This window comes from Ailuropoda melanoleuca, chromosome 13 (assembly GCF_002007445.2).
Source record: "Ailuropoda melanoleuca isolate Jingjing chromosome 13, ASM200744v2, whole genome shotgun sequence".
Taxonomy (NCBI): domain Eukaryota; kingdom Metazoa; phylum Chordata; class Mammalia; order Carnivora; family Ursidae; genus Ailuropoda; species Ailuropoda melanoleuca.
In genome coordinates this window covers 15,395,314-15,407,933 of record NC_048230.1, presented here as the reverse complement: position 1 = coordinate 15,407,933, position 12,620 = coordinate 15,395,314, and the positions used below count along the sequence as shown (strand labels likewise).

At 47.9% G+C, this 12,620-nt stretch overlaps 1 protein-coding gene across 2 annotated transcripts in view; it reads left to right on the top strand.

Annotated features, from left to right (window-relative positions):
- Positions 1–3,578: 3,578 nt before the first annotated feature.
- SCPEP1 (serine carboxypeptidase 1) overlaps positions 3,579–12,620 on the top strand; it is a 45,523-nt gene continuing 36,481 nt past the window's right edge. For both annotated transcript variants that reach the window (XM_034641248.1, XM_019795741.2), the window contains exons 1-3: positions 3,579–3,711; positions 6,641–6,789; positions 10,707–10,796. In XM_034641248.1, the coding sequence (XP_034497139.1) occupies positions 3,642–3,711; positions 6,641–6,789; positions 10,707–10,796 (309 nt within the window). In that variant the 5' untranslated portion in view covers positions 3,579–3,641. The remainder of the gene's footprint in view (positions 3,712–6,640; positions 6,790–10,706; positions 10,797–12,620) is intronic.

The window sequence follows — 12,620 nt, the reverse complement described above, 5'->3', positions numbered from 1 at the left end:
CTCCCCACTGAGCCCAACGTGGGCCTCAATCACAGGAGCCTCCAGGCATCCCTGATTTTTGAATATTGAGCTAGCCTTACATTCTTAAATAAATCCCATTTGGTTATGACAAATTATTTTTATGTAATGCTAAGAAAGAAAAGAAAGGGAGAAAAAGAAAGAACAGACTCAATATGGAGTAACTTGCCCCCACGGCAAACTGAAACTTAATTGCAGAAATGTGACCTCTATTTATTTTTTTAAAATATCTCATTTTTTAAAAGATTTATTTATTTATTTGACAGAGAGACAGCTAGCAAGAGAGGGAACATAAGCAGGGGGAGTGGGAGAGGAAGAAGCAGGCTCCCAGCGGAGGAGGTTGTTTNGGAGACAGCTAGCAAGAGAGGGAACATAAGCAGGGGGAGTGGGAGAGGAAGAAGCAGGCTCCCAGCGGAGGAGGTTGTTTTGGGGCTCAATCTCAGAACGCTGCACCACCCAGGCGCCCCGATCTCATTTTTTAAGATTTTATTTTATTTTTTAAAAGATTTTATTTATTTATTTGAGAGAGCATTCACACAAGCAGGGACAAGAGCAGACGGAGAGGGTGAAGCAAGCTCCCCACCAAGCAGGACCCAGAGATTATGACCTGAGCCGAAGGCAGACACTTAACCAACTGAGCCACTCAGGTGCCCCTAAGATTTTATGTTTAAGTAATCTCTACACCCTACTTGGGTCTCAAACCCACAATCTTGAGATCTAGAGTCACATGCTCTGCTGACCAAGCCAGCCGGATACCCCAGGTATGTGCCCTTTAATAGTCAATTTAGAAACTCCTGGTCAGCACTCGTTAGGTAATCTGCATGATAAACGCACCTCCCCCCACCCCCCAAGAAAGGGGATCTCACCTGAAACAATATATTTTTTTCTTTTGTTAATAACTGCCTTGGTCAGAGGTTTCTGCCTATAGAAACCCTTCAATTTTGTACAGCTCCTTAGATCCTCTTTCTATCTGCCAGATGGTATGCTGCCAGAATCATGAATCATTGAATATATCCAATAAGATCTCTAAAATTTACTCAGTTGAAGGGCACCTGCTGACTCAGTTGGAGGAGTGTACAACTCTTGATGTCAAGGTCATGAGTTCAAGCTCCTTGTGGGCTCTAGAAATTACTTAAACAAAACTTAAAAAAATAATGAAATTTACTCAGTAGTATTTCATTTGTTCAACACACTTATCAAAGTATACAACATTACTGTTATTTCAGGAAATTACCTTCCATTCCTTCCCCCTGTCAGCATCTGCCCTTTACCCCAAGGGGCAACCATAGTTTGTAGTTGACGTTTACACCATTGTTTTTGTTTGTTCATTTTTAAGTAGGCTCCAACTCCAGTGTGGAGCCCAATGCGGGGCTTGAACTCACACTCCTAAGATCAAGACCTGAGCAGATTCAAGAGTTGGACACTTAACCAACTGAGCCACCCAGGTACCCCATACACCATTGTTTTATCAGGCAGTTCCCTGGCCCTTACCTATATCTCCATCACCCCTACTGAATAAGCCCATCCCATGATTTAAAGTTGGAGTGCCTGGGTGGCTCAGTCAGTTGAGAGTCTGGCTCTTGATTTCCACTCAGGTCACAATCTCAGGGTCTTGAGATCAAGCCCCACATGAGGCTCCCTGCTCAGCGGGGAGTAATTCTCTCTCGCTCTTGTTCTATCCCTCCCCCTACTTGCTCTCTTTCTCTAAAATAAATAAATCTTTAAAAAAAATAAAATTAACCTATATAACATTTGTAGACTTTTATACAAGAGTATCACTTCTATTTTATCTTAAAGAAATAATCCCAAAAATACCATATAGAAAATATATTTACATTAGTGTTATGTTTGCAACGAAAACATGAAACCCTGAAAGTCTAGCTATAGTGGAATGATTAAGAGTATTTGAAGCTCTGGTGACACAAACCAAGTTGGAAGCTTTGGATAGGGAAAGTTTTAGACAATGTTTGTAACATAGTTATTTCTGTTTAACTAAAGGTGTAACCCATATGTATATTTTTCAAATGTTCCTTTAGAAGGAGTGATCCCCAGTACCCTCACTGTGACATTTAACACATTCCAGGACCATCCCAAGCTAAAGCTTCAGAGAATCTGGTTGCCTAATTCTTTTCTCTGGCCCAAATCTCAGTGCCCTTCCCCTTCACTGGCAGGACTGTGTCATTTCACAAGGTTGTGGATAAAAACATCTGTCCATTTATGAGAGTCAGGAGGAGAGGGGTACAGAGGGGAACAGGAAAAGGAGTTGTTGTCACATGGACTTTGTTTTTCTGTTTCGTTTTCTGTCATGTGCACTTTTTGAAATACAGTATTTAGCAATAACCTGACCCTCACACTGTCCTTGTATTACCTTGTGTCCTAGTTCTACGAGGTGATTTATTTAGTATATCCTAAGGGAAAAAAATGACCTTTAGACACACACACACACACACACACACACACACGCATCTCTACCATTCATTTCCTCCCTTCCCCTACCCAAACCTACAATTCCCTCTTTAAAATGACTGTTGTGGGGGCACCTGGGTGGTCTGCTAAGACTCTACCTTCAGCTCAGGTCGTGATCCCTGGGGCCCTGGGATAGAGCCCCAGGGCAGGCTCCCTGCTCAGCAGGGAGTCTGCTTCTCCCTTTCCCCCTGCTCATGCTCACTCTCTCTCTCTCAAATAAACAGAATATTTTTTTTAATTAAAAGATTTTATTTATTTATTTGACAGAGATAGAGACAGCCAGCGAGAGGGGGAACACAAGCAGGGGGAGTGGGAGAGGAAGAAGCAGGCTCATAGCAGAGGAGCCTGATGTGGGGCTCGATCCCATAACGCTGGAATCACGCCCTGAGCCGAAGGCAGACGCTTAACCGCTGTGCCACCCAGGCGCCCCAAATAAACAGAATATTTTAAAAAACAAAATGACTGTTGTGAAGACAATGTTAACACAGAATTATGTGAATTACAAATTATCAACAGAAAAAAATAAAACTTTTTATCATTGTACTTAAAAAGATGAAGACCAGAGAAAAATATATTCCAAATGCCAGCAATGGTTTTGTAGGATCTAAATTTTTCTTGTAATTTCCAAAATGTATACGATATATGTAATTTTATAGTTAAAATAATTTTAAAGTTAAATCTGTGAAAATGGAATCGCAGTGTTCTATGACCAGCTGGTTCAGGCTTCATCGGGCTTGGAGGGACATGGGGTAGCTTTTGAAATGCCAGGCCTATTTTGGGCGAGGGACGAGATGAGCCGGGCGGGAAGGACGGTTCTCGCGGTTATTAGTCCGGAGCGTTTCAGTCCTGTCCCACGACCCAAGTCAAACAAACGCATTAAACGCCTCAACTTCTCTGATCCGTCCCCAAAACGGCAGAGGAAGACGTGGCAGGGCCGACAGAACACCCCGCGCGCCGCCACCCGCCTCGGGGTGTGCCAGACCAGCAGAGCGGGTGCAGGACACTGGCAGCCGCGCCGCCCGCCGCCCAGGCCCCGCCCCCGGCCCCCTCAAACAGGCCCCGCCCCCGGCCCGGCCCCGGCCAGGTCCCACCCACCGCCGTCACGTGGTGGGGCGCGGGTTCCAGCCTGCGGCTGATGCTGCCGCCCGGCATTCGCCATGGAGCTGGCGCCCCGAACCTCTTCCGTGCTGCGGCTGCTGCTGCTGCTGCTTCTCGGCCTGAGCACCGGTAGGTTCGGGCAGAAGGTGCATCAGCGGCCGGTGCCTCATCTGTCCAGGGATGAGCGTCTCTTAGTGCGTTTGTGCTTTTGAAAGCAAATCTCTGTCCTCCAGTTTCTACCTTGCGTAATTATACTGCTTTAGAACCTGGCTGTTTTTCCTTTTCCTTCCTTCCTTCCTTCCTTCCTTCCTTCCTTCCTTCCTTCCTTTCTTTTTCTTTCTTTCTTTCTTTCTTTCTTTCTTTCTTTCTTCCTTCCTTCCTTCCTTTCTTTTTCTTTCTTCCTTCCTTTCTTTTTCTTTCTTTCTTTCTTTCTTTCTTTCTTTCTTTCTTTCTTTCTTTCTTTCTTTCCTTTCTTTCTTTCTTTCTTTCTTTCTTTCTTCCATGCTAAGTGCTTTTTCTACCCCTTTCTGGCTCTGAGTGGTCTGGTACTCCTCTCTTCCCTACGCCTAGGTAGAAGCAGTTGTGCAAAATAGATGACTTGGGGAAACTGCTGATCGATGAGGTTTCCAGGATCCTAAGTCCACCTCCCTTTTCCTGCGATGATTGGCTGCTACGTGGGATTAATGAGGACTTTTTATTTTGAGCCGAAACATGCGGCGTGAAGGGCCCTGAAAAACCGGCTCTACCACGAATGGAACGTTTCATTGAGATGATGTCTTTCTCTCTCCTTATCAGAACAGACAGCATTAACATCTCCCCTCACTGCCATTCTTTTGGACAAAAACAAAATCGTGTTTAATAGGACGACTAGCAAATCGATTTTCATTCGTTCAGCAAAATGTTTCCTGGTCTGAATCAAGATCCGAGAATTTGAACTGGCCACAAACTTGCCTTGTGATCTTAGGCGGACTGCTTACGAGTTCTCCTCTTTCCTTTTGTAAACTGCGGATCATCTGGCCCTTCAGCTTGGGTCTGGAAAATGTTGTCAAATATGCCCCCCCCCCCAAATTTTAACAGTGGTCACTGCCAGGGAACGGAGGAGGGCCAGCAGTTAAGTCAAAAGGGACACTGCCTTATCTGTCATTTTCCAGGAGACTTGTACTCTTAGGTCACTTGTATGGAGAATCTTCAGCTAGTCTATGATCTAGCCACTGTTTTCCTCCTCAAGCCGCTTGCTGGTTTTCTTAATCTGCATCCTTCTCACTCACAAAACTCCGTTGTCCCCTCCTCTACTCCCTTCTCATTGAAACCAGTTTTTGGGCTTTTCCTTGTCACAGGGGCTTGAAATTCAAGAAAAGAGGAAGTAGAAGGCAGGAAACTCCAATCATAGAGGGTGACCTCCCATCATTTTTGAATGGCAGCCTTTTCTTACTACAGAGGGGTATTTGAGACAAACAACTGTAACTCGAGAGTTGTTACTTTAGCAAAGGTGACGTAGAGAATGTATTGAACCTCCTCTTTGCTGCAAAGTTAACTAGGGAAAATTGGAGCTGCGGGATTAAAGGATATACGTGCATATATGTGGCTTTTGATCTGTGGAATATCTTTTGATATTTGGAAAGCCAAGCTGCCTTCTCCAAAAGTGATGCCAGTGTGCACTCTTGTCAACGGCGCTGAGGACTGGTCTCCTGTATCCTTGTGGCCATTGAGCACCTGCCATTATTTTTTTATCTATCAAATAAGCAAAGATTTTTTTAGTGACCTCATATTGGTTTGATTTTCATAGCTGAATATTAGTGATGCTAATCCTTTTTTTCACATATATATCAGACATTCAAATTTCCTTTTCATAAATTATTTCCTCAGAGCCTTTACCCATTTCACTATTAGTATCTTCCTTTTTGAAATTGATCTACACGAGTAAGGAAAATCATCCTTTTTCATGTTTGTCACAGATCCTTCTTTGTTGTATGCCTTTTAATTTCTGATGTACATAAATTTTGTTGTACAGAAAATATAACAAGCCTCTGTCTTCAACTCTGTTGATCTTTTTCTTTATAGTCTCTGGGGTATGCTTACATCATTTCCCCATCCGGAGATAAAAAANTATATATATATATATATATATATATATATATATAATTTTTAAAAAGATTTTATTTATTTGAGAGAGAGAGACTGAGTTGAAAGAACACAAGCCGGGGGAGCAGCAGGCAGGGAGCCTGATGCGGGACTCAATCCTAGGACCTTGAGATCATGACTTGAACCTAAGGCAGATGCTTAACCAACTAAGCCACCCCGGCATCCTCAATTATATTTTTGTATTCTGTATTATTTTAATATTTAAATTTCAAAATTGAAATACTTGATCCACTTGAAATTTATTTTGGTTTATAGTGTCAAGTAAGGACCTACTTTTTTTTTTTCCTTTACAAAAGCTAACAGTTGCCCCAGCATAAGATAGTGAATATTGGTCCCTCTCATTTGGGATACCACTTTAATCATATATGAAATGAGATATAAAGGTCAGCATTTTGCATTTTGCGATTTTCCCCCCAGAAATGTGAATCTGTCTTTCTAAAACAGAATTGTAAAAGTGTTTCATGCTTCTTGTTAAATATCTGAATATTACAGGGGGTGTAGAAGGAAAAGTGAAAGCCCACAACTTCCTATGCTATTATTAAGTTTGGTTTGCTTTTTTTTTAAGATTTATTTATTTATTATAGAGAGAGTGTGTGGGAGGCTCAGAAGGAGGGAACCTCAAGCTGAGTCTGCTCAGCATGGGAGCCTGATGCAGGGCTTGAACTCACAGCCCTGAGGTCAGAACAGGAGCTGAGATCAAGAGTCAGATGCTTAACTGACTGAGCCACCAGGCGCCCCTAGTTTGCTTCATTTTAACCGAAGTGCCTTTCCTTATCTCCACAATATAGTAGCATGAGTAAAGTGCCTCAGATAGAAACCAAGTCATCTCCAGCTTATCATGGCCATCTCTGCGGGCTTGGAATTTACCCGGATGTCACACATTCTTGGGGAAGATCACCTTGTGCTTCTGTTTCAGGAGCGGTCACAGCCCGGCCGGCAGAGGAGGGAAAGGAAGTATGGGATTACGTGACCGTCCGCAAGGACGCCCACATGTTCTGGTGGCTCTATTATGCCACTAACCCCTGCAAGAACTTCTCAGAACTGCCCCTGGTCATGTGGCTTCAGGTAAAAGTGGCTTGGCTGCCTGGTCAGGTTCCCCCACTTACCACTTTGCTTGCTCTTGAGGACTCGCAGCTCGGCGGTGAAGGACTGATGTGATCCAGCAGCCAGTGGGGGGTCGCCTAGGCTTGGGGGTTCGGTGTCCTCCTGAGGCAGGCCAAGGCAATGGTATACCAAGGGGGCTGAATCCCAGAGTGAGGGCTTCTAGCCTTTGCAGGGCTGTGCTTATATTGAGTGTTGTCAGTACCCGGACGCCTTCGTGGAAGCTTCTGAAGACACATTTGACTGTATGCTGACAGAAACGTTTTGAAAAGTTCCAAAGCAAAGTCTGAGGTACTCTGAGCAGCCCTGCCTCTCCCTCTTCTCCCAGTCCTTCCTCGACCCTCACTCCTAGCCCCCAGAAAAGCTGATCTTTTGAAAGGACTCAGCCTTTTGTACCTTAGTATTAAATGTGGCGCTCTGTCCTTCTCCCTGAGTGTGTTTGTGTTTTAATCTCGAGCTCCGATTGTAGGATGGAAGGCAGGGAGCCAGTTGAAGCGTATCTGGGGGCAGGCAGAGGGTCCTTTCTTGCCTTCCTAAAACACCTGTCCCGAGGTGGCCCACACCCGCCTGAAGACCAGACTCTAGGGAGGGGTTGAGGAATGCGCTCCTGCTTCAGCTTCTGGAAACTGGACGTATGGCCCAGATTGGGCTCCAGGTTGCTCACCGGTAAATGGAGTGTCCTGACACTCCCCTCCATGGGATGCAAATGTCACTTCCTCCCAAAATGTCAGTATTCACAGGCAACCTGCCAGTGCCCTGGACTTGGCCTCCTTAGCTGGCCTCTATAGACTTTTCTGGTGAGATAGAGCTCAGAGGAGCCCTTTGCAAGGAGGGCCCTTTCTCTTGTAGGATTATCACAACTGTCTCCTTTGAGGGCTGGAGGTGAGGCCCAGCCCGAGGGTGCAGATATGAAAATGTCTGAGAAAAGATCCCACCCGTGTATCCCAGGGAACTTCTGTTCACCCCGGGCTGCCGGAGGCGGAGATGGGGCAGGGTTCCGTTTTCTGAGCTTTGGTTTTTATTTTATTTTTTTAAAGATTTTGTTTATTTATTTGAGAGACAGAGTGAGAGAGACATCCCAAGCAGGCGGCGAAAGGCAGAGGGAGAAGCAGACTCCTCACTGAGCAGGGAGCCCGAGAGGGACTCGATCCCAGGACCCTGAGATCATGACCTGAGCAGAAGGCAGATGCTTCACTAACTGAGCCACCCAGGTGCTCTGCGCTTTGGTTTTTAATCTGAGGGATTTTGAGGGTTTTGAACATTTTTATTAATCAGCAGGACTTTTTCTACCCTCAAGTGAAAGCCGACATACGGAGCCAAAGCAGAAAGCAGAGGTGCGTGCTGGCCTGTCGGCCAGGAGCTGCCAGTGCACGGCCCCTTGTCGCTGCCCCCCCGAGACACCTTCTCAGGAATTTAAAAACTGTTCAATTTCAGAGGCTGCAAACCTTCCCTTTGGCTGATGGCAGAGTCAGGTGGTGGTTCTGCCTGAATTACTTGCCAACATTTTCTTAATAGATTGATCGATTTATTTTAGAGGTGGGGGGAGAGGGAGAGAATCCCAAGCTGACTCTGGGCTGAGCGTGGAGCCCGGCACGGGGCTCGATCTCATGACCCTGAGATCACGACCTGGGCCGAAACCAAGAGTCAGACACGCAACGGACTGTTCTACCCAGGTGCCCCGGTTGCCAACATGTTAAGTTCAAAACATTTCTTTCCTTTTTCCAAAAATCAGGAGACTTGGCACCTTGGGGCCTGACCCTGCTGTCCCAGAGCTGAGTGGCAGTGGCCCCCTGTCAGACAGGGCAGGAGCCTCCGCCCACAGCTGATTTCGTGGCCCCGGAGGCCGCCCAGCTAGTGACCTTTGGTTAGGTTAACCCTGTCTGAGCTGAGGTACTGTTTGCAGGTTATCACCAGGCTCACTAACCAACCTGCCCGTCATTGCTCAGAGGCCCACGGGAGAAGGAAAAAGACGATATGATTAGGGAAGAAATAATTACTTTCGGCCAAAAGGAGACCTACTTCAGCAGCCAGCTGATGACGCTCATACTGACTTCTGTGGGCAAGTGTTTGAGAATCGGGGTCTTGTCACCTCAGCAAGGTAGCTCTGAGCGGAGTAGTGAGCTATTTTACGTACACTCTCAAGTCATTTAAGCATTTTCGTTGGTCTGCTGACACGTTCCCCGTATTTCAGAGTCACTGGGTAGTCCTGGGCCATGACAGCACCCCATCCCATGTTCTAAAGGAGAAAGGATTTTGCAGTAGGGTGTTCTCAAATAAATCATTCTCCAGCCAGTTTCTCATTGCCATGGGCCGGGGGCAGTGCGGGGAGTGTCGTCTCCTGCTGCCAACCACAGCTTATCAAAAACAGGACAGGAAATTGGGATTTGTCCCACCAAGGTCAAGCCCCTGGGATTCCCAGCTTCCCTCCTTTCGCTCTGGTCCTGTCCTCCTGTCTCCCAGAAGGGGCCCGGCACTCCCGGGAGGATACCCGCCAGCTCTTCACTTACCGCGTGTTGCAGTATAAGCATTTTTCAGTGCTTCCGCGTGGTTTCGTATAGTTTGTGGTTCGTCTTGTAGACGTGTCATAACTTCTGAACCTGTTCCCAAGCGAGGGACATTGCAGGTGCGTCCTTTCACTGTTGCAAATGTCACTGTGATGAGCAGCTGCGTCTGGTCGGTGAGCTTTTTACCACGCTGTCGGGAAAGCTTAAGATACAGAGCGCACATAATTAGACAGATTTCTAGCCACCCCGTTTTATAATAGTTTGGTGTTGGTTCAAAACATTGCATAGCTTCATACGGTCTTTCCATATTGGGGTCCTCCAGTTACCCCTAAGCCCTGACCCTATGTTGTCTTTTTTTTTTCTTTAGCTTTCCCCATACAAATAGCCCTGGCTTCTGTTTTGCTGGAGGGGTTCCTTCCATGTTTGTGTATCTCCCTTTCCTGTCCATCTTGCTCATGCACGGGGAGGCAGTATCCTTTTATTCGAGGCTTATCCCCTCGGCTCAGCTGGCCCCTGAGGCTTTGTCGAAGAGCACTGACCATGCTTTCCCCTAACCTTCTCCTGAAGGGTCTCCCTCCCTCACTTAGCCCTTCCCAACCCATAGGACCTCCACCTCTCATGCTTGGGCCCCAGCACCGAGCTCTGGTCACAGCCCTGCCCTGCTTTGGTCCTGCGTACACGCGGTATTGGGTCCTCCCTGCACTGGGACCTTTGCATTTGCTGAATTCTGTCCTGGGGATCCACGTGATCAAACTGCCCCTCGGTCTGGGTCCCTTGTCAGTCTGCAGGGACACTGAGGAGAGGGTGGTGGGGTGGAGCGTCACAGGGCCCCAGGTCCTGGCCTGGCAGACCGCTAATTGCCATGCCCCTTCCCTGGGCCTTACTGCTCATCTTAAAAATGAGAGGGGGTGGACAAGGTGTTTTGAAGGTCCGCGAACCCCATGGCAGGCCGGAGTTCAATCTCAGAGGATTGGAGGAGGTAGGAAAGTTCCCTCTGGGGCTCTTAGGCCAGGTCTTTTCCATCGATTGATTGATTGATATTGTTATTATTGTTATTATTATTATTATTTTATTTTCAAGTAATTTCTGCACCCACCACGGGGCTCAAACTCACAACCCTGAGATCAAGAGTCGCATGCTGAAATGACTCAGCCAGCCAGGCGTCCCTGGGTCTTTTCCCTTGGAAAGGCTTGAGCATTACCAGGGGGCTCCATCGGTACAGGCACCATGGTTCACCAGGTCATTTGGGTCTTTTGTATAACATTGACCCAGCCATCGCTGAATCATAAATTGTTTATTGCGAATGTGGTCGTCATTATAATGACTAAGATTTGACTGATGTTCCCTCTGGGTTTATTTTTATTTTCTCTTCTGCAGGGTGGTCCGGGAGGTTCCAGCACTGGATTTGGAAACTTCGAGGAAATTGGGCCCCTTGATAGTGATCTCAAACCACGAAGAAGTACCTGGGTACGGTGAGCACAGCCCCTAACTGCAAGGGCCCTGTGGCCTCCCCAGGGGTGAGCCGCACCTGGCCCTACCCCATTCTGGGTGGAGTCACAAGTCTAGCCATCCTGCCCCGTCCCTTTCCCCACGTGTCCTGGGGTCTTGCACACTTGTCCACAGGCTTCCTCTCTCGCCAGCCTCTTCCATTTCTTGGGAAGCTTGTCCCGCCCCGGGTCTCTCTGGCCTTCCCACATCGCTGACCTTTCTCTCCACTTGGCGGCAGAAGCCAATTCTAGCCGACACCCTGGACCTCGTCACTCCCTACAGCTTGGCCATCTCTCTAGTCCAACTGCAGGGTCCCTGCTTCCGTCCACAGCCCCCAGTCCTGTCCCCTCTCCCCTCGCCTGCCTTGCTTCTTGACTCCATCAAGAGCTCAGACCCCTTGTCCTCTGCCCTTCTGGTGTCTCCCTAGTTCTGTCTCCCTCGCTTCCTCATTCTTAGTTTCACTTCCTGCCCTAACCCCTCTCTGCTCACCCCCTGCCTCCCTCATCCCTCTCCCGGAACAACCCAGCCACCCCCAAGCTTGGGTCAGTCCCACTGTCCGTCTGCTTGGTTCCGACTCCCAGGTGCCAACACCGCAGCGTTGGCGGGGTGCGGCTGTTGCCCGGCTGTGGGCTTCGCCTGGGCTTAGGGCCGCCTCTGCGGTGTGCTGCGACTCTGCTCCCCTCCCTGTCTGACCTGTTGTCTCCCTGCCTCCCCGAGAGAACAGAGCCAGCCCTGTGACCAGCCACCCCCATCCTTGCTAGTAAGTGCTTTACCTCTCTGCCCCGTACTGGCCTCCTGCCCACCTCAGAACAACACGTGAGGGTCCTCTCTGCTGACGTCCCTTCCCCCGGGGTTCCACTCGGACAGTTACTGCCTTTCTCTATCCTTGCGCTGTCTCTAGACTCTCTTCTCCCTGGGCTGCGGACATGTACAGGTTTTCCCCGACCTACTGCACCAGCCCCTCCAGCTCCTGCCCTTTCTTCAAAGAATTCTTTATACAGGCGTACCTCGGAGATACTGTGGGTTTGGTTCCGGACCACCACAGTAAAGCGGGTCAAATGAATTTTTTTATTTTCCAGGGCATATAAAAGTTATGCTTACACTACACTGTGGTCTGTTCCATGGGCACTAACGTGATGTGTAGAAAAACAGTGTTGTATGTACCTTAAGGGAAAAGGGCCCTATTGCTAAAAAATGCTAGCCATCATCTGAGCTTTCCCTGAGTGGTCACCACTGGTCACAGAGCACTGTGACAAGTACAATAGTAATGAAACAGTTGGAAATACTGCAGGAATTACTAAAATTGGCCCAGAGACACGAAGTGAGCAGATGCTGTTGGGAAAATGGTACCGACAGACTTGCTTGATGTGGGGCTGGCCACAAGCCTTCAATTTAGAAAAAGTGCGGTAAAATGAGGTGTGCCTCCGTTTACTGCTGTCTAGTCTTTATCTTTTCTTTATGTCTTTAACTAGAGCTTTCCGGGCTGGGGGTGGGGCTGGGGGCAGGAGACAGTGGGTGCTAGGGAACCCGATGCCCGTGAGTTCTAGGATGCAGTACATGAGCCCCCTGCCCCCCGGCCGTGACGAGGTTGGGCAGCCCTGCCCTAACCCACTGTGCTGTCCCCGTAACTGCTGGAGCTCCTGTCCCCAGGGGCATGCTGGCTTCCCAGTCCCAAGTCCAGCGGATCCTTCATGGGATTCTTTCCATGGACTTCGTTGCCACCCTGTTGACCATTCCCCTGTCTTAGATGTTGCTGTTTCCCATTCTCTGTCCTTGGCAACATTCTCTTCTATGTGCTCTTTG